Genomic DNA, 23,240 nt, shown 5'->3' on the forward strand with positions numbered 1-23,240 from the left:
TAGTCTCACTATGTAGCCCAGACTGGCCTTGAGCTCTAGTCTTCCTTTCTCCGCTTCCCAAGTCCTGGGACCATAGGCATGTACCGTCACCCACAGTTAAAATTTGTGTTTCGAAATGGAGAAGAAAGTAAATTAGTACATTGTTTCCTAGTATGTATTGTATATAAAATAGCTCTAGTAGGGTACATTTTTATATAAATTCTTTTTAAAGCAGTTACTCTTCACTCTTGTTTTATGGTTATCAGGTGAATAGTTGAAATTCTGTTGGGATGAGCCCTAGCAGATCCCCTTAGGTCTGTCTGTCAGTCGGGAGGAGCATGTCTATCTCATTTTCCCCCCAGCAGGTGTAGATCCCGTTTCCTACATTCTCTCTTCTGCCTTGTTTCCTTTCTGCTTCCTTTACACCTTTTTATTTGCCTTGTAATTTGGTTTTATCTTCCAAGAACATTTTTTTTTTTTGTTTTTTTTGTTTTTTTGTTTTTTGGTTTTTTGAGACAGGGTTTCTCTGTGTAGCTTTGCGCCTTTCCTGGGACTCACTTGGTAGCCCAGGTTGACCTCGAACTCACAGAGATCCACCTGGCTCTGCCTCCCGAGTGCTGGGATTAAAGGCGTGCGCCACCACCGCCCGGCTTCCAAGAACATTTTAAAAATCATCCAAGTTCAAGGCAGTATTTGCTGAGGTCATTTTGTATGTCTTCACTGAAGTACTCGCCACCGTGTGTCACCCTGTCTTCAGATATCCTCGTCCCCAGGCGTTTGTGTCTGTTATGCTTCTTGACGTTCTTTCTTGATTTCTCCCCCATCAATCAGTATATTTATCTCCTCAGAGTTCAGTCTTGGAATTTGAGCTCATCCAACCCCATCTTTTGAGACAGTCTTACTTCTGGCTGGCCTGGAGTTTGCTACACAGACAAGGCTGACCCTGGCCTTGTGACAACCTTCCTTCTGTCACCTGCCTGCCACTGTGCTGGAGTTCACGTGGTCTGTCCTCCCTCCATCACTCCCTCCACTCTCCCTTCATCTGTCTTTCCTCTTCTCCCTTCTTGTGTGCAAGTATGTGTTTTTGTGCAGGTGTGTTTGTGGTTGTGTGTGTACAGGTACATGTGGAGGTCAGCCTTAGGAATTGTTTTTCAGGAGGCCATTTCCCCTCTTGTTTTGGGCCGGGAATCTCAGGGATCTTTCCATTCCTATCGCTGCCTCCCTTGTTCTGGGATTGATTACAAGTATGCACCACCACACCTGTCTTTTTATGTGGATGCTAGGGATCCAGCGCAGGTCCTCAGGCTGAGGTGACAAACACTTTACTGCCCCAGCCATTTCCTCAACCTCACATTCCATTTTTTTTATGCATATGGAGGTTTTGCCTGCATCACATGTGTGCAGTGCATGCAGAGGCCAGACATGGGCATTGGATCCCTTGTGAGTCTCCATGTGGGTGCTGGGAATCATACCCATGTCCTCTAGAAGAGCAATTAGTGCTCTTTAGGGCTGGGCCATCTCTCTATCCCCCGCCTCACAGTTTCATTATTAAACTTTTAAATTGGCATAACATAAGCAGTAGATGTTATAAAACAGTATAATCTTACTTTTCTATTAAACTTTAGAAGCTAAAGTCTAGTTCTATAAAATAGAGTTGCCTGTTAGATGAAACTTAATTTACCTCAAGATCTGGTGTGTTTTGTCTACCGTCTCTGTTATAACCAGGGCATACATCTTACATATTGCTTATTACTGTACTGGTGACTGTGTGCTGGCCTGTGTGCTCTTGTTGCAGCCAGAGCTGATGTTGGGTACTTCCTCTGCAGTCCTCCATGCCGTGGCTCTCCCTGAGCTTCCTGGTGAACCTGAAGCTCATGTTTAGCTCGACTTTCTGGCCGTCCAGCCCTGGTCTGTGTGCGTCCTCTCCCAGTGCTGGGCTGCAGGTCACGCCACTGTGTCCAGCCTTTGTGCAGGTGCTAGGGGATCAGCACTCCGACCGAGCCTTATGCTTGTGTAGCCAGCGTCCTCCACATGGAACAGTCTCTTCAGCTGCTCACTGTTGTAGTTTTAGTACCTAGGCTGTTGCACCAAGTGAATTCTCAGTTAAGATTTAAATAAGCAGCTTTTCAGGAACTAATACTTTGAATTTTATAGTAGTCTTCTCTTCTTCTATTAGAATTATCTGTAACTGAGTCCGTTTTCTTGTATTATAGCCACTGCCTATATTTCTTTCTTTATCATTGTTTCCTAACTGGTTTCACTCTGTTTCAGCGGTTCTCAATCTGTGGGTTGTGATCCCTTTGGGGGTCAAATGGCCCTTTCACAAGGGTTGCCTAAGATCATTGGAAAACAGATATTTTACATTATGGTTCATAACAGTAGCAAAATTACAGATCTAAAACTAATTCTTTAGTTGGGGGTAACTCTAACATGAGGGGTTTTATTAAAGAGTCCCAGCATTAGGAAGGTTGAGAAAATGGTTCTGTTTGGTTTCTTTCCTTGTCTACTCTGTACAGTTTATTATAACTATAATTTCTCAAAATAGTTCTCATTCATTCAGCAAGTACTTTCTGAGTACTTATACTAGTAATGCCTGTGATATGTAATAACAGCAGCATACAGTGATACCTGTGCTTGTCTTAAGGAGTTAATATCGAGGGGAGAAAGAAGTATAGTGAGTACAGTGTGATAAATGCCGTTTGTATAGGCTCAGAATGTGACTGGGTATTGGGGGAGGAACACAGCTCTGCTAAGTGGAGGTCAGAGAAAGAGAACATGTACACTTAGACCTTTCAGGTTCATGGAGCTTGTTTAGTGGGTAGGGAGTGGTAAGTGTGTCTCGCTCTTGAGAATAGCCTATGTGTACTCACAGCCGATTAAACTCTGCCTATAAGACTCAGTGCCAGCTCAGAAACCTGCCCCCTTGTTGTCTCTTACCTTTTCTTTTTTAGCTCCCTTTTCTTTCACCTGCATTTTCCATGGGTCATAGTCCTGTGTCTCCCCCTCCTTCCCCCTCCTTCCCCCTCCCTCCCGCTTCAGTGATAAATTCTGAACCTTGCCAGTCTTTTTCTCAGTTATACCATCCTCTCATACCTTTATAGATTCTGTTTGCTTAAATCCTTTCTCTAGGCTTCGTGTTTTCTGTTTCTGTTAGGACGATTTAAAAATCGACTGTGGTTTAGTTATTTAGGGTTATGTGTTTCTCTTGGTAGACTCTGAGTGAGGTCCATTTTAACTCATTTCTCCCACAGTTACTGCTGATATATTATGCAAAAAGTAGGTGCATAGTAACTTGAGTACATGGCTACGCGCATTCTGTACTGTCTACACTTGTCTACACAGCTCCTCTGTGCTGACGATTTGTGACGCCTGCTGCATTTAGGTATGCTCTCCTTTGGGGACTCTTGTTTGTGTAAAGGAGCACACCTGTGAGCTTGGATCTTGGCAAACAGTGCTTATTCTCTCATCACATTCTAAAGGCTTTTACATTGGGGCTTGATACCTGGATTCCATCTACCCAGAATTCATCTGCTCTTTGTGTGAAGTATGGGAACAGCAATACTTTCTGTTCTGTCCTTACCGGCAGATACTGTATTATCTTGTCACTGTTTTCACATAAGTTTCATGTTTTTGAATCTGTTTTTTTTTTTTTTTAGATTTATTTATTTATTATGTATACAGAAGAGGGTGCCAGATCTCATTACAGATGGTTGTGAGCCACCATGTGGGTGCTGGGAATTGAACTCAGGACCTCTGGAAGAGCAGTCGGTGTTCTTAACCTCTGAGCCACCTCTCCGGCCCCTTGAGTCTGTTAGGCCTTCTCTTATGCTACATTGGATCTGTTTCCTCTTACCAATACCACATTGTCTAAATTACTTTAGCTTTGTATTGACTTTGAATATTTGGTAGGACCAAGTCCATTCACTATCTTTAATTCCTTTAATGTCTTGGTATTTGAGGCCTTTTATATATATTTCTAGAATAAATTTTCCAACTTTTTTTTTTTGCCTCAGCCTCTTTTCTCCTTTCCTTCCCTTACAGTCTTTCCCTCCATTCTCCTTTGTCCCTTTTCTGTCTCCTTCCTGTTTTGACCTTTTTCATATTTTAGTTAATTTTTAAAAATTAAAATATGAGTTTTACCTTCATATATATATATACATATATATATACAGATATATATGTATATATATATTTGTCATACATGTGTGAGTTACAAATGGTTGTAATCTGTCGTGTGAGTGCTGGGAATTGAACCTGGGTCCTCTGGAAGAACAGCTAGCACTTCTAACCACTAAGTTATCCCTCCAGCCCTAGGATGACCCCAACTAAGACTCCTAGCAATAGTGGAGGAATTGCCTGAACTAGCCATCTACTGTAATCAGATTGGTGACTACCCTAATTGTCAGCAGAGAGCCTTTATCCAGTAACTGATGGTAGCAGATCCACAGCCAAGTACTGGGCCGAGCTCTGGGAGTCCTGAAGAAAGGGAGGAGGGATTGTAGGAGCCAGGGGAAGCCCACAGAGACAGCTGACCTGAGCTCGTGGGAGCACACGGACTCTGGACCAACAGTTAGGGAGCCTGCATAGGACCGACCTAGGCTGTGTGTGTGTGTGTGTGTGTGTGTGTGTGTGACAGTTGTGTAGCTTGGTCTGTTTGTAAGGCTGCTAGCCATGGGATCAGGACTGTCCCTGGTGCTTAGCTGGCTTTTGGGAACCTGGTCCCCATGCTGGATTACTTCGCCCGGCACTGGGAGGAGCTTGGTCCTGGTCCTGCCTCACCTTGATGTGCTGTGCTTTGTTCAAGCCCATGGGAGGCCTGCCCTTTTCTGAATGGAGCGTGAGGAGGAGTGGATGGGGAGGGAGGTAGATGGAAGGTGGGTAGGGAAGGAATAGGAGGAGAGGAGGGAGGGGAAACTGTGGTTAGTATGTAAAATAAACGAAAAAATGTTAAATAAATTAAAATATGATTAGATCATTCTCCCCCTTTTTCTTTTCTTCCTATCTCCTAATTGACACCCCCAGCCTCTACCTTTACTCCCTCTTGAAATCATGATCTCTTCCTTTGTTATTGACAAACACACACACACACACACACACACACACACACACACACACACACACACACTAAATGTATACATACCGTCATGGTTTTTGTTTGCTCTTTTTTTTTTTTTTTGTTAATACAAAGCCTCACATAGCTCAGGCTGGCCTGGAAATTGCTACCTATCAGACTAGTCTTGAACTCCTGATCCTCTGTGTCTAGGATTACAGGAGTGTCCCCTGTGCCCAGCTGTCATGTCGCTTCCCCCAGCCAAAGGCCTCCTTGATGGAACCCAGGCTCCACTCACGGAGCCGCATCCTCAGTTCAGAACCAGAGCTGAATTTGATGATGTCATTGACTGACTCATCTGTTCGGGAAGATGTATTTTCGCAGTGTTTCTGACTTTTAGTTCTTTATTTCATGATTTCAGTATCTTTTCAGATACTTAGAGTTTTCATAATTTCTCAGGCTTCAGGAAAGGGCATCTTTCCTTTGTGCTTTTCTGTCTGTGTAGATTGTGTTTTTAAACTTCTCTGTTGTTTATGTGACTAAAGGTTACTTTTTTTCAATTGAAAAACTTTCATTTTGGAATAATTATAAACGCAAAGTTATCCAGGTGGTGGTTTTTAATCCCAGCACTCAGGAGGCAGAGGGAGGAGAATCTCTTGAGTTAGAGGCCATCTTGGATTTACAAAGCAAATTGAAAAACCAAAAACCAAAACAAAACACAGAAAGTTGCAAAAATAATATTTTGAACCCATCATGTATCTGTCCCCTGCACACTTATGTAACTATAGCAAAACCAAGAAGTTGACATGGGTATGGATTTCACATAATTTACTCTTGAATTTTTTTTTTTTTTTTGAGACAGAGTTTCCTTTTATAGCCCTGGCTGTCCTGGAACTCAATCTGTAGACCAGATTGGCCTCAAACTCAGAGATCTGCCTGCCTCTTCCTCCCAAATGCTGGAATTAAAGTTGTGGACCACCACCCCCAGTGAATTTTTTGTTTTTAATTTATGTGTATGGGTGTTTTTGCCTGCATGTATGTAGTATGTAAATCATTTTTGTGGGTAGTGCTTGCAGAGACCAGAAGAGGACATCAAATTCCTTGGAACTAGAATTAAAACCAATTGTGAGCTGTTACGTGGGTGCTAGGAGTTGAACTTGAGTCCTAGAAGAGCAACTAGTGCTATTAACGCCTGAACCATGTCTCTGGTTCCCTTATTTCTAAGTTTTTGCTCAACATTCTTTGCAGTATCTGTGTGCCTGAATCCTTTAGAGCATTGGCTTTCAACTTTCCTAATGTTGGGACCTCTTAATACAGTTGCTCATGTTGTAGTGACCCTCAACCAAAAAATGATTTTTGTTGCTACTTCTTAGCTGTAATGTTGCTGCTGTTAGGAATTGTAATGTAAATACCTGTGTTTTCTGATGGTCTTGACGACCCCCGAGAGGTCCCAGCTCCCAGGTTGAGAACCACTGCTGCAGAGCTTCAGTAGACGCAGTTGCCTGTTTCCTCCACTTGGTTTCCTGGAAGCTGCTCACCTGCTTTCTGTTTCTAGGTTTTTATCATTTCAAGACTGTTAAACAAACCATACCATATATAACCCTTTGAGCCTGACTGCACAGGGACTGTTAAATTACTGCATGTATCAGCATTCTTTAATATCAGTTTTCACTGAGCAAAAAACATTTGGAGCCGGGCGGTGGTGGCTCACTTGGGAGGCAGAGCCAGCCTGGTCTGCAGAGTGAGTTCCAGGACAGGCACCAAAACTACACAGAAAACCTTGTCTTGAACCTCCCCCCCCCAAAAAAAAAAAAAAAAACCCACCACATTTGGAATGCCTTCAGTTTGGGGATATTTTCTATAAATGTAAGTTTTCATTTTTCTTAGAGAATGTCTAATAATGTGTTTACTGGCTCTGGTTAAATACTTGTTTTTTCATTTTAATAAGAAAGTGCCAGAATTATTTTACTGCGGCTATACAACAGTAATGTCTAACAGATGAGCTTCTTCACACCCTGCCCGCATGACTGCCACTGTCATTTCATTTGGTCATTTGTCTGGAGTATGATTGAGGTTTAGTTTGCACTCTTAGAGAAGATAAATACTGCCGAATCTTAAATTCGCCTGCACTTACCTGTTGCTTCTGTGCTTTCCAACATGTTTGTTTCTTTGGTCACTCTGTTGTATTTTTCAATTTAATTTATTTATTTTACAGCCCGACTGCAGCCTCCCCTTCCCTTTCTTCTCTCCTTCCGTTCATCCGGTCCTCTCCACCCCACCCCATCCACTCCTGTTCCACATTCACTCAAAAAGGGGCAGGCCTCCCATGGGTATCAATAAGGCATTTATATATCACAAGTGCTGGAAGATCAAGCACCGAGATTCTCCTGTGTGCAGGCTGGACAAGGCAATCCAGAATGAGGAATAGGTTCCTAAGAGCCAGCCAAATTACTAGGGATAGCCGCCAAGGAAAGCATCTCTGAACCAAGAAAGACAGTGGAAAAGTCGAGATATGGTGATGATAAGAATACTCCAAAAGCGGAGGGAAATTAATTCAAAATCTCTTAGCTTCCCTCTACCCAGCTCTCCCATCCCCTGCTCCTATTGCCAGGAGTCCCACAGATAGACCAAGGTACACACTGTCATATGTGCAGAGGGCCTAGGTTGGTCCCATGCAGCTCCCTGCTCATTGCTTCAGACTCTGAGTTCCCGTGAGCCAGACTAGCTGTTTCTGTGGGTTTTCCTGTGATGGCCCGACCCTCCTGGCTCCTATGATCCTTCTTCCCTCCTCAGCAGGACTCCCCGAGCTCTGGGCTGTGGGTCTCTGAATCTGCCTCCATCAGTCAAAACTCACAGAGATAATTTCTTAATTCTGATATTTTTACTATCTGCAAATGAACTTGTCTGTTGACCTTTTGTTTATTTGCTGCTCTGTTTGCATGCTCGAGCTTTTGTTTTTATAATTATTCCTTACAGATTTTCAAAATTGTCTTTTATTTAAGTTTGTAAGTCTAGTTATTTTATGATTTCCATAAATGTAATAATAGCTGAAGGAGCCGGGTGGTGGTGGTGCACGCCTTTAATCCCAACACTGGGAGGCAGAGGCAGGCGGATCTCTGTGAGTTTGAGGCCAGCCTGGTCTACAAAGTGAGTTCCTGGAAAGGCGTAAAGCTACACAGAGAAACCCTGTCTCACAAAACCAAAAAAAAAAAAAAAAAAAAAAAAAAAAGCTGAAGGATTCTGGTTTTGTTTGATACTTTGTTTTTAGTTGTTGTTGTTGTTATAAGAAGGATACCCTGTCTCCTCAGGTGCTTGCCTATTTTTTAATTCATGCTCTCTTAGAAACACTGTGCTTGAGTTTCTTCTGTGCCTAGGATGAAGATGCTTTCTCGCAGACAGAACTTGAATTTGCTTATGTTTGGGTTCTTGGGATTCCTACCACTTGGCTGCTGTGGATGGGCTTGTGTTCTGAGGGTCTCAGGACGGTGTGCAGGGTCATGACCAAAGCCAGCGGCTCCCGCCCTGTGTCCGTTACTGCTTCACTCTGTTGCCTTCTCTGGTTTCTGGGGGACCAGATTGGTCTCTGGTCTCCTCTCTTGCTGTTGTAAGTGATTCTCTTCCTCAGGCGGGGTGAGGGGCTGGGGAGAAGTCCATATTAATTTCAGGAGAGTCTCTTGACGGGTGTAGATATTGTGTCCCTTTTGTCGCATGTGGACACTGGAGCCAAATCCTGGTTTTCTCGGTGTTGGCAGAGAACTTCAGAGACCAGAGAGATAGAAGCTGTAGTGTTCAATTCTCTGGGTTCTTGCTTTTCCTAGATTTTTTTTTTATCTGAATCATTTATGATACTTTATTTTTTTAATTAAATAATATATTTGTATTCTTGGAGAATTTCATACAACTTAGTTTGATCATAGTCACCCTCATTTCTGTCCCACACTTTAAACATTTATTTTGGTTATTTTTTTCTATTATATAGCTTGCTACAAATGGAAATAAATTTGTTTTCTTCAGTAATTTTGGGAAATGTTCAGTAAAGTAGTTTTCATACAATGACTAAATTAGGAGGCAATTACAAATTGTGGAGGAACAACTTATCTTTTATATTTATTATAGTACATGTCTGTTTTTACTTGTACCTAATAATTTTCTTGCTTTAGGGGTACAGACATTTCCATCATGGCTCATTCAAAGACAAGGACCAACGATGGGAAGATTACTTACCCTCCTGGTGTCAAGGAGATCTCCGATAAAATCTCTAAAGAGGAGATGGTGAGGCGCTTAAAGGTATGTGAACAGTGTGTGGCTCCGACAGCTGGGCAGTGGGGGGCTTTCCTGGGGGTCGTCCTGCAGGGCCATGCAACTTGCTTTGCTAGGGTAAAAAAATTAAAGGCAGCCAGTGGCAGAGAGTGAGTTTGTAGGAGTAGGGCAGATAAGGAACAGTGGGACCCTACTGCTACCGGGAGAGTGATTGGCACATACGTGTCCCATGATATTTTCATCCTGTCCACTTGATGCTCACTGAAGTCACCTGCCCCCACAACTCTTCAAGTATGGGAAAAGGAATTTTAGGTATTTCTAGGAGTCCTCGGCTGTAGGTCACCTCCTGGTAGCTTAGTTTTAGAGTAGTCAGAGCTTGACTGATAGCGGTTTTTTCTGTTTCTGGCACACAGTAACAAACCACAATGGATGCTTACCCTTGCGTGAGGCATTTTCCTTGACCAGGGCCTCTTAGATTATGTTTGAATAATGCTTCACCTTTTTATTTAGGGCATTAACAGTCCCTGAGACTGTTATCATGTTTAAAGTAACATTAACAGACAAGGTGCATGTGAACCTGGTTGACCAGTTGCTCAAGATCACTTTTCTTCCTTCCTTCCTTCCTTCCTTCCTCCCTCCCTCCCTCCCTCCCTCCCTCCCTCCCTCCCTCCCTCCCTCCCTCTCTCTCCTCTCTCTCTCTCTCTCTCTCTCTCTCTCTCTCTCTCTCTCTCTCTCTCTTCTCTCTCTTTTTTTTTTTTTTTTTTTTTTTTTAGCTGAGGACTGAACCCAGGGCCTTGCGCTTGCTAGGCAAGCGCTCTACCGCTGAGCTAAATCCCCAACCCCTCAAGATCACTTTTAACTTGAGCACTTTTTTCCTTCTGTGTGTATTATCTAGACATTTGTCTTATATAACACTCATTTCTTTGAACTGATGCAAAATATAAAATTATACTTATTAGTGGGTCATATGTAGTATTTCAACATGTACATTCTGTAATGTTTACTGATCTGTATTCTGATTGTCAGTTTTGGAAAACTTTTCTTCATCACTGAAGGTCCAGAAAACCTTACAAAATAGTGATATGTTCAGTTGCTGTGTGGTGTATGCACATGTAAGTGATGCTAATACTACCATAAAGAGGTCTGGATATTGTTTACTTTTCCTTCATCTATTAGAATTCAGCTGTCAGAAGTATAGTACTGAAAGAAAAGGTACTTTATCGCAGATAAGATACCCATCCACCTCCTGACAAGCTCAGTCTAATAGGAACTTGTGTCTGTCTCATTTGGTAGAGCCAAGCTCAACTCTTTTATGTATGAAGTGTTTACTCTTCTATGTATTTATCTTTTCTTGACCTGTTGAAGTTTTGTGAAACCAATACATTTATTTTCTCAGGTTTATCCTAGAAATGATATTTACTTCTCTGTCATGCTTGTGGAAAAAGTGCTATGAAGACAGCATACACATACAAGCTGATTAACACTTAGTAACTTTTATGCATACTATTTTCTCAGATATATCTAAAATTTAGAGGTCTCATCTGAGTTATAATTTAGGGCCCCCCCTGCCCCTCTTGAGGCCATTCTTGCTGTGTAGCTCAGGCTGGCCTGGAACTCCATATGTAGCCCAAGCTGGCCTTGAATTTATAATCCTGCCTAAGCCTCTTGAATGCTGGGATTAGTGATAGTTGTTAATGGAATTTACAACACTATTTGAGTACACAATAGTGAAAAATTGCTGTTATCTGGGCTCAGAGCAAATTCGATTGTTTCATTGTCTTCACGTTCAGTGTTATGTAGTGTGCTTTTACTGTCAGCTACTTATCAGCAAGCTGGCTAATGCACATTTTCATCGTTTTCTGTATTTACACCTGCCTTTGTGATTTTTAGCATCCTCCTCCTCCTCCTCCTCCTCCTCCTCCTCCTCCTCCTCCTCAGAGAAATAAAAAATAGATTTAATTTTGGATGATAATACTTTTTGCTATTTATAAATACCTATATAAGCTTTATGAATTATAATTTGTTAACATATAGGTTGTCGTTCTTATATAATTTCTGGGTTTTCCTATACCATTTTATTAAAATACACTTCATTTCCCATTCTTGTTTCAAGAGATTGTTAGGAAAAATAATTAGTTCTATGCACCTAACTCTTTATCCCCTCCTGTGTCTTTTTATAGGCACAAAGGTGTTGAGAGCTTACATTTTGAGAATAGTACAGTTTGTCCATGTTGTTCTGTTGGATTTGGCATTGGGCATGGCAAAGCAGAGGGTTGCTAACAGCATTGTCCCCACGGCTGCTCCATGTGTTCAGTGTAAATAAAGCATTTTTTACTGCAGAACTCCAGGACTCCAGCAAGTGGAAACCACAGGCTATGATGCTCAGTGGCCCTGTTCAGCGTTTAGTATGTGTAGCACCACCTAGTGGATGCTGTGTGGCTACCTTTTTGTCGGAGTGAGAGCGGAATGTATTCTTTCAGGTTCTACAATTTTCTTGATTCTCATTTGAAGAAAGAATACATTTTGTTGAGTTTTATTTGAAGTAAGGATAGGACAGCTTTAGATAATCATTTCTACTAATACTAAAGTTACAGAAAATGTTATAGAATTTAAGCTCTATAAATTCTCATTTAATTTGGTTTCAATCCCTCTTTTATAAAAATAATTATGAAGACAGATCTGTTTCTTGCAACTTGTTTCTGTGTAACATATATGTGGGTTATCTCATTGAACCAATGATGTCCATATTGTATTTTCTTTTACTGTGGCCCAGAAATATTTTTTTTACCTATGCTGTACTGAATCACTTCATGGTAACTGAAGGATGCATTTTTGCTTACGAATACATCTTTGAAATCCTTTAAAACAAGTGTTGTTGTTGTTTTAATTTTTTAATTATGTGTGTCTCTAAGCTGAGTATGAGCACACATGAGAATGCAGTGCCCACAGAGGCCAGAAGAGGGCGTTGGATCCTCAGGCTCTGGAGTTGCAGGTGATTGTGAGCTACCTCACGTGGGAGCTCGGGAGGAGCAGCACATGCTGGGATTGTTGAGCCAGCCTTAAGCCCCAGACATTCCTTCTTGACTCTGCTTTCATAGTCTTGTGGAGAGGCTGAAATAGAAAAGTCACAGCTTGAGTGGGTTAGTGGCTAAAATGATATTGTTGCTATGGCAAAATACTCGGCAAAAGCAATTTTAGGAAAAGAGAGTTTATTTGGGGCTCAGCTTGAGGGTACAGTCCATTATAGCAAGGGAAGGCCTGGAAACAGGAGTGTGAGGCAGTTGGTCACATTGCATCCACAGTTAGGAAGCATGGAGATGAATATAGCTCTATACTGTTTTTCCTTTTCATTTAGTCAGGAGCCCAGGCCACCCACACTCAGTAGTGGGTCTTATGTCTGTAGGAAACAGTCTCATAGACACTGCTAGAGGTATGTTTCCATGTGATCCAAATCCAGTCAGGTTGATAGTGAAGATTAACCGTAACACATGGAAACTGAAATGTTCATACTAGGGTTTTCTTAGGATTAGGACTATTAGAAAAAAGGAGAAAGGGATGTGATTTTTAAGCACTATAGAACTCTTACTATACTTGTACAAGTGAGGCAACAAATCTCCACAGATGTAGACCCTGAATAATGGCCACAGCATAGGGGGAATTTGAAATTTAAAGATATGGACAAATGACAAATACTTGCTTTAAACCAGTGGTTCTCAGCTCGTGGGTTGTGACCCCTTTGTGGGTCACATGAACCTTTCACAGGGGTCGCCTCCCTTTGTGGGTCACATGAACCTTTCACAGGGGTCGCCTAAAACCCTTGGAAAACACAAATATTTACATTACAGTTCATAACAGTAGCAAAATTACAGTTGTGAAGTAGCAATGAAATGATTTTATGGTTGGGGTCACCACAACATAGGAACTGTATTAAAGGGTCGAAGCGTTAGGAAGGTTGAGACCCACTGCTAAAGTTAAGTGTGTATACATATACACTTATATATATGTATTCTTTTTGAGTTTTGCTTTGTAGCCCAAACTAAACTTGAAATCATTCTCCTCCTGCCTTATCCTTCTGAGACTTGGGATGACAGGCATGTGCTACTGTGCTTGGTTAAAAATACTTTAGTTATACTTGAGTTATATTTTCAGGATTGTTCACCCTCCCCTTGTAGAAGGATCTCACTCTATACTGTTCTGATGAAAGTGTATTTGAGTGAACTTTCCTAAGTACTGTCTCTTTCATCTGACGTGACTGTTTACAGGAAACATCTGACTATTTGATGATCTTTGTTTGTGTATAGATGGTTGTAAAAACGTTCATGGACATGGATCAGGACTCTGAAGAGGAAAAGGAACTTTACCTGAACCTAGCTTTACATCTTGCTTCTGACTTTTTCCTCAAACACCCTGATAAAGATGTTCGTTTACTGGTAGCTTGCTGCCTTGCTGATATTTTCAGGATTTATGCTCCTGAGGCTCCTTACACATCTCCTGATAAACTAAAGGCAAGTACTGATGGGAAGCACTGCCACATTGACACTTTTCTTTGCATTAAATTGAATGAAATAGTTAAGTAATTCCTTTGAATTCTGCTCTATTGGCTGGATCAATCTTTATTATTAAAATTCTGTTTCCTGTGACACTTAACTTTTGAAATACAATTTCTCACTTCCAGAGTAAGCAGATTAAGACAGTGTTATTCTGGAGCCAAATATGAATGACTTTGGCCCAAGAACATGGGTTTAGGTTATCCAAAATACCACATTCTCCAGGTGGTAACAGTTTCATGAGGTGTCTATAGTAACAGAACAATAGAAGTCATGAATCAAGGCCTCTTTTAAATACATTGGTGGAAACACCAGGTAGATGGATTACAGCAGTATGGAGACATCTCTGCTACAGGCCTATGTCATAGAGCCTTTGGCTTGGTGGAAGCATATAGTCCATTTACATATTCCAGAGGCACAAGGTTGTTAGGTCAGACACAGAGGTCTGGACATGAAGGGTTATGAGGAGGGCTAAAGAGAACCCAAGATGGTTTGTCTGTAGACCTGCAGCATGCAGCCATGTCATCGCCACGGGACTTTTGTTACGTCAGTCACTTTGTAAAATGTCCAGCATCACCAAGGCTTTTTTTTTCTGGGAACTTTGGCTTATATAGTGAATGCTGTAGTTTTCATATTATAAAACCATGATGCTGTGTTTTTCCATTATGATTTTGGGACACTCCTTTTCCTTTTGAAAATTTATAATAAAAACCATGTTCATTATTTCAAAGATAGCACTACTAGAAACCTGAATGAAAGCTGTTCAAAAGATACCAAGTGACTGTGTGACAAGTCATGTAAATGATTTTGGAACTATTGGTCAGAAAATTACTTTCCTTAGTATGATTATTTATCCATTGTAAGAAAAAGTAGCAGAGAGTTTGCTTCACTTAAGAAATGGTATTGTTAGTTATTTTTCATGAACTGAGTGCAGGGTTAAGGGAAAGCAATAACACTCAAATCAGACATGGACCTCGGGCTTCTGTAATTTCTTCCTGACCCTTGACCACCTCTGCCAACTGGGCAGCATCCCCAGTCTGGTTTGGGATGGTAGTATTACAAGGAATATCAACACGAGGGAAGTAGAGGACAGTATTATTGGTCAGTAAATTCGGATCAAGTGTCAGACTTAGAGTAGTAGGTCATGTGAACTGGTTGTGTAGTTACTTTTCCCCTGGATTGCATGATACTTGAATGGGTTAGAGAATGATATTTTGTGTGGTGGAAGCCAAGGCTCTTCCTTACCATGTGTTTTGTTGACGTTCTCTCAACAAGAACTATAAAGAGCACCACTGTGCAACTTATTTACCTCTCTTGTGGACCTCTCAGTTGGTGTAAACAACTGAGAAGTGACCTAGCTTCAGGCTTAGGAGTGGTGAAAAGGAACCCCGAAAGAACAGGTACAGATCTGTTCTCTGTATCAGGACAGTTAGGAGAGGACTATCCAGTAGAGGAGATAAATAAAGGCCTGTGTGGACTATCTGAAACACTAAAAAAGTCGTTCTGCTTCTCTGTCTCTAGAATCAATCTTTTGGTCTCATTTTACATACTCCCTTTTTCTGTCTTGGGGATAGAACTGAAGAATCACTGTGTTTTTAAGGATGCTTTCTAAATATTTGTGGGGTAGTTTTTAATTATTACTAGCTCCAAGGCCATATTTTTGTCTATATTAGTGCCACGTTGGTTAATATTACAGAATAGAAAAATTTCCCTTTCAGTCTCAGGTTGTTACTGTCGTGAACAACCCTGATTGGACATTTGGCTTGTTATGAGTTAGGAGTGAAGTGACAGTTGTTTCCAACTTCTGAGAGATCTAGTATGCCAAGTACTCTCTTTCAGACAATAGAGGGAGATTGTCTGAAAAGCTCATTAACGAAGATTGTTTTATACATTACTTCTCTCAAAGCAGCCAGTTTTCAAAGATGTACTTTTTATAGTGCTCAAGTCATTTGCATATAATTTTGCCTTTTCAAATGTATATTATTTTACTTATAGAGGAATGTCTTTCTTATTGATTGGTAACAAAATTCCTTTGAGGAATTAGTTTTTACTATTAGTTTTTTAAGTCTTTTCGCAGTTTTCAAAAACTGAAACTCAGGAAAATTTAACTGAAAGTGAATTTTTTGTCTGTCTTTAAAGACCCAGGTAGGTACAAAGGGAAATATTTAAAAAAAAAAAAAGGCTAAAATAAGGATAAGGAGAGATTGAGAAATGATTTGGGGAAGCAATTGACTCCAATGTAATGATGATTAAGAAGCTAGACAAACTGACTTCAATTTCTCCTTCTCAAATGTCTAAGCTTCTAAGCTTCTATAGTGATGTATTGTGTTGTTATTTGGGAATTTGGGGATTTTATGTTTCCTAAATTGTTTCTTGCTACATAATTGTGTTGTTTTCATGTATAGTGCTTTTTGAAGGGAGTCCTTAGCTCTCAGTTATTGCAATACCTTTATTCTAATAGTAGCATGGATTTTATTTGACTCACATTTTGAGCCTATTTGTTTAATTTGCTGAACATTTTCTTTTTGTATATTAACATTATGTGATATATGTAATGATTTCCTATGAAGGATAATAAGTGTACCATAGTTTTCATGTATCAGGATCTTTATGTAAAGCTGTACTGTAATCTTTTTGTTCTTTACTACACTTTATCCCTCTGTGCTTACAAAGCTGGTGAGTAGCCGTGGTTAGTCCTGCTAGTGTAACATGTGTGTCCATTCTGTGTCCATCATCTAAGCACAGCTCTGTTTCTTTAAAGGATATATTTATGTTCATAACGAGGCAATTAAAGGGACTGGAAGATACAAAGAGCCCCCAGTTCAATAGGTATTTTTATTTACTTGAGGTAAGCAATATATTATAACTTGAGATGATACTTAAATTTAGTGTTTGTTCTTGTATACTTTAGCAACTAAAATATTTGCCTTTTCCCTTTTACTTCTTTCTTTTAGAACATTGCATGGGTTAAGTCATACAACATATGCTTTGAGTTAGAAGATAGCAATGAAATCTTTACTCAACTATACAGAACATTATTCTCAGTTATAAAGTAAGTTCATTTTCAAATAAGTAACACTTCTTAATTGTAAACATTTTCAGTTTACAATGGATCCACATAAACTGTTGTGATAGTGGCTTAAGATTATAAATTAACTTACATTTATTCTCTATATAGTTCTAAATGGATAGAACTTATTGTTATGTATTTATTGGTTAGAAGAGCAAATTAGACTAATTTTTTGGTATTATTACTTGTTTACATACTATATTGACTTTTGTTGTTGTTGTTGACATAGTCTGTGTAGCCCTGGCTGTCTTGGAATTAACTGTATGTAGACTAGGATGGCCTCGAACTGACAGAGATCAGCTTGCTTCTGCCTCCCAAATGCCAGGATTAAAGCTGTGTACCACCTCTTCCAGTTCATATTGACTTTTTAATATATGTGATTGTTTGAAATTTTTGTGTATCTATAAAACTTAATAGCATTTCAAAATACTTTGTCCAAATTTAAGATGAAACTGAGATTGCATTTCGTTTAACTACTTTGGTTGTGAGATGCTAAAATTATGGGCAAATAATTTAGTGTAGTTTTTTCCCCCTTGGTGTTTTTTTTGGTTTTTTGAGACAGGGTTTCTCCGTGTAGACCCAGCTGTCCTGGAACTCACTCTGTAGACCAGGCTGGCTTGAACTCAGAAATCTGCTTGCCTCAGCCTCCCGAGTGCTCAAATTAAAGGCGTGTGCCACCACCACCAGGCTTAGTTTAAAAATTAATTTTTATTACCGTAAGAGCAGAGAGAAAGAAGCTTGACAGTAATATAGTTTTATCTCACCCTTTTTATAAAGTATAATGTTTACTAGTATCATATCATATCTATCTCAGATACATTTGAAATAAAATAACTGTTTTGGATTTCAGCAATGGCCACAATCAGAAAGTTCATATGCATATGGTGGACCTCATGAGCTCTATCATTTGTGAAGGTGATACAGTATCTCAGGAGCTCTTAGATACAGTTTTAGTAAATCTGGTACCTGCCCATAAGGTATGTGAAATGTGTCTAAACTCTGTTACGTGAATATTCAAAATTTATGCTTATGTTGTAAATAGAATTTATCCTGCTTTAATCTTAGTTTTGTAGACTCTTGATATTAAAATACTTACTGTTTAAGGTATAACAAACTCATTGCATTTCTTAGTCACCAATTAAGTGAATAATTAATGGATTTAACTCATACGATAAAAATATTTGTGGTCAATGAGTTTTGTGTAGGGTGCATTTTACAGTGTCAGGTCCAAAGTAGTTTGGGACCCATGGCAGTCTGTGGTGCCTACTAGCATACCAAAGCACATGCTGACTGACGTTCTGACTCTTCTCACCCTGCCCCCACCCTGAACATGCTCGGCTCATGGCCTTCCCACTCCTATGTAATCCCACCGTTTTGGCCGTGTGCTTTCTTGACTCTCTCTGTATCTCCTCTCTTGCTCCTCTTCCCTCCTCTCTTGGCCTGGTCCAGGCTGCCGACTATGTTCAGTCTACTACTTTGTCTCTCTGCTCTGGACTCTTCCAGATGCCTCTGCCTGTGCTTTCCTTCCTACCTACAATAAAAACCTTCCCCTCAGCACACCTTAGAGAGGTCCTAGCCTTACTTTTCTCCTGCCCAAACCACCACTTTATACAGCAGTGAGTCCTAGCTGCTTAAATACTGTTATAGGACCATGTACTGGCACAGGGAACTAGCTGGGATTAGTTGAAAGACTGGACGGATGTAGAGACAGAGGTTAGAGACCACTGGTTTTCACCTGAGTGTTGTCAACCAAGAGGAGTGTGCATTTCACCTGTGTGTGTATGTGTGCTTTGACTTTGGGAAGTCTCTGACTCCGGTAAGTAGTTGGAACGGCAGTTGGATGATTGAGAAGGGGTTGGATTTCAAAAGAGGAACCTAGGAATTACCAATATAAACAAACATTTATTTAATTTTTCTCTATTTAAATTTAAGGACGCTGTAGCATTATATTGTCTTAGTGTACAGTTACATAACATTGGCACAAATAATCCTTCATTGGAAATTAACCCCATTTTTGGATTTTTTTTTGGGGGGGGCAGGTGGTTTGAGACAGTGTTTCTCTGTGTAGCAGTCCTGGCTGTCCTGGAACTTGCTTTGTAGACCAGGCTGGCCTGGAACTCACAGAGATCCGCCTGGTTCTGCCTCCCAAGTGCTGGGATTAAAGGCGTGTGCCGCCACCGCCACTGGCAGAAATGAACTCTTAATCTAAAAATTTAAAACATTGGAAATCTATTAATGCTAAGTTAAGAGTAAGCAGGCTCAACAGTAAATTAACATTAGACCTCAAAAATTCAGATGCTGTATTTATTAAATGAAAAAACGGAGGTGTTGATGTGGGCTCTGATTGCCTCCATCTATTCTGTTGCTATGCAGGTGTTTGGTTTGCCTCTTGCTAATTCTGTCAGTTCAGCTATATACCTGTCACTGATAAATAACAACCGTGAGAAGGGAGGCAGGAAGTAGAGAGTAGACTCCAGTGAAGCATATTGTACACGCCTCCAGGCACATTGCACCCCTTCCTGAGGCTCCTGGTACCTCCTTTGCCTAAAGGGTAGGGGCCCAACCTGTTTGTTTGAGGCAACCCACCAGGAGCTTGGTCTGTTGTCTCAAGCTCTTCACTCTCTAATGAGGGAGGAGGCCCAGTGTCAAGAACTCTACCGTAGGGCATCTTAGGAAGGCTTTCAAGAGTTGATGAAGCAGGCTCCCCAGATTCTTAGTTAGCCCTCAGGAACCCACATCCATGCCAGTACCTGGGAGAAAGGGCTTTTCCAGACACAGGTTAAGTACCAGCTTGTTGTCTGCACTCGGCAGGTGACTACCAGGGAAGCCTAGACCTCTGTCTCTCCAGACTATTGTCATGAAAAAGTCCGTTTGTCAGGGGAAATAAATAGGCACTGTTTATGGAGGGTGTAGTTCGGGGGTAGCTAGGTTGCCTCGCATGTGTGAGATCCTGAGTGTACTTCATAGAGCCACTGAAATAACAGCGTACACAAATGGATACTTCTGAGTCCTGTGTGTTCCTTGGCCCACTGCATAGACCTGTGTAGAAACAAGAATGCTGGGATCTGACCTCTTCTCTGTGAGAGCAGCTGAGCTCGTCTTGTTAGCTCCTTACAGTTTAATCCTTGGCTTAGCCTGCTTAACGTAGATGGAACAATTTAGGGGTAATTCCTGTTGTCAGCCATTTATATAATTGTAGTTCTTTATAGCTTAGTGAATGCTGTGGTACTGAATAACACACTCAGTTGAAGTAACGCAAACAGAGGTGCAAACGAATCTAAACAGACTAAAGATGGAGTATATTTCAGTTAATTCAAGGCATCTACAGAGAGTTAAGGTCATTGAAATGGTCAGTGATCAAAGCTTGGTGACCTGGAGTGTGACCCCTGGGGTCCCCAGGAGAGAATCCTCGCTGAAAGTTGTCCTTTGGCCATCCTGTGCTTGCTGTGGCCTGTGTGTGCGCACCACACACTTTCTAGACAAATAGAGTAAAAATAAGAGTGGAAACCATAGTCAGCCGGGCGCTGGTGACACATGCCTTTAATCCCAGCACTCAGGAGGCAGAGACAGGTAGAGCTCTGAGTTCGAGGCCAGCCTGGTCTATAGAGTGAGTTCCAGGACAGGCTCCAAAGCTACACAGAGAAACCCTGTCTCGAGAAACAAAACAACAACAACAAAAACAACAACAACCAGAAAAGTCCACAGTAGGTGGGCATATAAAAATAAAATTAGGAGAAAAACATACTAGGAGTGAAGTCTAATCATTGGGCTAGTTGAATGTGGACTGAAGTGTATTCTTAAACTTTTAAGGAATAAGAGAAGGAAGGTTGGCAGTAATGTAGACTACTGAGTTTACCACATAACATAGGTTGTCACATTGAGCTGAAGATTAGTCCAGTTGGTTGATGATAAGAAGACAAACAGTTATAATATAGCCATGGAAAAGGCTGATTTGGACAATTCTGAAAAAGACTTGACAGGTTACTTTATATTAATATTAGTGACAGGGACGTAGCTCCGTTTATAATCTGATTGTGGACCTAAATTTGATCCCCCAAACCCAAGTAAAGCCCTGTGTAGTCTTGTGAGTTGTAATCTGAGTGCTGGGGAGTTGATGCCAGATGAATCAGCTACCCTAGCCTACTGAAGGAAAAAAAAAAAGGAAGAGGAGGAGAAGAAAAAAGATGATCGGTGTCTAAGGAGTGACACCCCAGGCTATCTTCTGCCTCTGTCATGCATGTGCGTACATATGTGTATACACTCCCTCCTGTCTAGAACATGTATGTGCATACACCCACACAAAATAGTATACAGAGTAGGCTTTTGAAACAGGAGCTCATGTATTCCAGACTGACTTCAGATTCATTTTGTAACTGACTATAATCTTGAGGTTTTGATCCTCCTGTCTCAACCTCTTGAGGTCTTCTGGGATTACAGGTGTGTGTCACCATACCCAGTTATAGAGTGCTGGAGGTCTAACCCAAGCAGTCTCCCCTGTTGGACAGACACACTCTACCTGTTGATTTTTATCTTTAAACAAAAATTATTTACTTTAAATTGGTGTCCATTGGTGTTTTGTCATGGTTGTCTGGTCCACTGGGACTGGCGTAGACAGTTGTGAGCTGTCATGTGGATGCTGGGAGCTGAACCTGGCTCCTTTGAAAGAGTAGTCAGTGCTTTTAACCACTGAGCCATCTCTCCAGACCCCTGGTCTTTATCTTGAGCCCACACGTAGTCTTTATTGGATAAAAACAGGGTTTATCCGGTAAAGTAGGTAAAGCAAAAATTAATGAATTGTGAAGAGAATGAAACAGTCACTATTTATTGGGTCATTTTAAGGTGCTTCCTAGTGATTATAAGTCAGACCAAGGGTTTGTAGAAATACTGAGTGTTTGGAACACAATACTACAAGCTTAATGTCAAGCATCATCAGTTTGATAAGTTATGATGACAGCTGTCTGGTGTAAGAAGTCATAAAACTATCAGAATAAAATATACAAGTAACAGAAAAGCAGTTGAGTTGAAATGAAATAGGAAACAGTGACATTGCTTGAAAATGCACATTAATATTTTGAAAAATATAGTAAGTAGACAAACAGCAAATTGAATCAAAGAAAGGGTTATGATATCAATATACAGTTAAAATGAGCAAGAAATATAAAGGCCATTAAAGGACAGTTACATGAATAATAATCTCTGTGAATACATTTGAAATTAGAATAAACTAATTCTCAGAAAAATATTATCTGCCCAGTGCCCTAAGCAATAAAAATTAGTTGACTCTTAAAACTCTACTCAGAGTGTAAGTCAGCAGCAGCAGCAGCAAAGTGTTTAAGCAATAAAAGAACCTAAGCCGACCTTGGAGAGACATCCATTGACTAGTCATGGGGCAAATAGTCTACTATATAGTCACCAGAGTCCAGAGCATAGGAGAGGGAGAGGTACCGCACAGCCCACTTAGCACAGTGTGTGAGGAGAGAGCGAGTCAGTGACACAGGCTAACCCACTGGAACAGATGCAGGGGTAGTCAACAGCTTCCAGAGTGGCAGAAAGTTATATTGATAAAGACCAAATTGGCTTTGTTTTAGATACGCAAAGACAGACTAACATTACAAAATGGTAATGATAGAATAATTATTAGTAACATGCCAAAGAAAAGACTTCCAATAGTTATGACTAGGAACAAAAATCATTGTAACTTACCATAAAAGCTTTTAATCAGTTTGAAATAAAAAGCAGCTTTAATATACTGAAATACTCTATGAAATCAGAAATGTGAAAAATGCTGCTTCAATTTTGAATAACAACAGGTATGTTGTTTCTAATCAGGATTCTACTAGGGGTCTTAGTATATAAAACTAGGCAAAAAGTAAAAAGATTAGAAAGATAAAAAGCCCTAAAATTATTTGTAAGTGATATTGTCCAGAGAAGTACAACATAGTATACAGAAAAATCAGAAAAAAAGATAAAAATCAGTTAGTATAACAAGTTTTCATTTGTAACTTTAACAGAGATACGATATACATAGCAGCTTAGCCCATGACCTTAGAGTTTATGCACTACTTTTGTGTCAAACCATTGTAGTCGGTGACAAAACACAGTAGAAGGCGGAATATGTTGAGAGATTTGCTGTTTGTAGAGTATAAGACAGTATGTGACTTCAGTTTTCTGCATATGGATCCATAATAAATAGAGCAGCTGGTTTAACAAATAGGATCTAAAATTCACACAAAAGGGCCAGTGGCCAAGTAATTTTGAAGAAGAGTAGAGAAAGTGGGGACTTGCTATTAAGACTTTTCCCCATGTCTTCTATAATTAGGCAGTAATGGACAAA

The 23,240-nt window shown here is 40.5% G+C and overlaps 1 protein-coding gene across 8 annotated transcripts in view; it reads left to right on the top strand.

The window, feature by feature from the left end:
• Positions 1-23,240, top strand: part of Pds5b (PDS5 cohesin associated factor B) — a 152,477-nt gene that overhangs the window by 48,359 nt on the left and 80,878 nt on the right. For all 8 annotated transcript variants that reach the window (XM_059249710.1, XM_059249711.1, XM_059249704.1 and 5 more), the window contains exons 2-6: positions 9,190-9,316; positions 13,591-13,794; positions 16,598-16,684; positions 16,791-16,888; positions 17,757-17,883. In XM_059249710.1, the coding sequence (XP_059105693.1) occupies positions 9,209-9,316; positions 13,591-13,794; positions 16,598-16,684; positions 16,791-16,888; positions 17,757-17,883 (624 nt within the window). In that variant the 5' untranslated portion in view covers positions 9,190-9,208. The remainder of the gene's footprint in view (positions 1-9,189; positions 9,317-13,590; positions 13,795-16,597; positions 16,685-16,790; positions 16,889-17,756; positions 17,884-23,240) is intronic.

This window comes from Peromyscus eremicus, chromosome 23, assembly GCF_949786415.1.
Source record: "Peromyscus eremicus chromosome 23, PerEre_H2_v1, whole genome shotgun sequence".
In the NCBI taxonomy this organism is placed as follows: Eukaryota; Metazoa; Chordata; class Mammalia; order Rodentia; family Cricetidae; genus Peromyscus; species Peromyscus eremicus.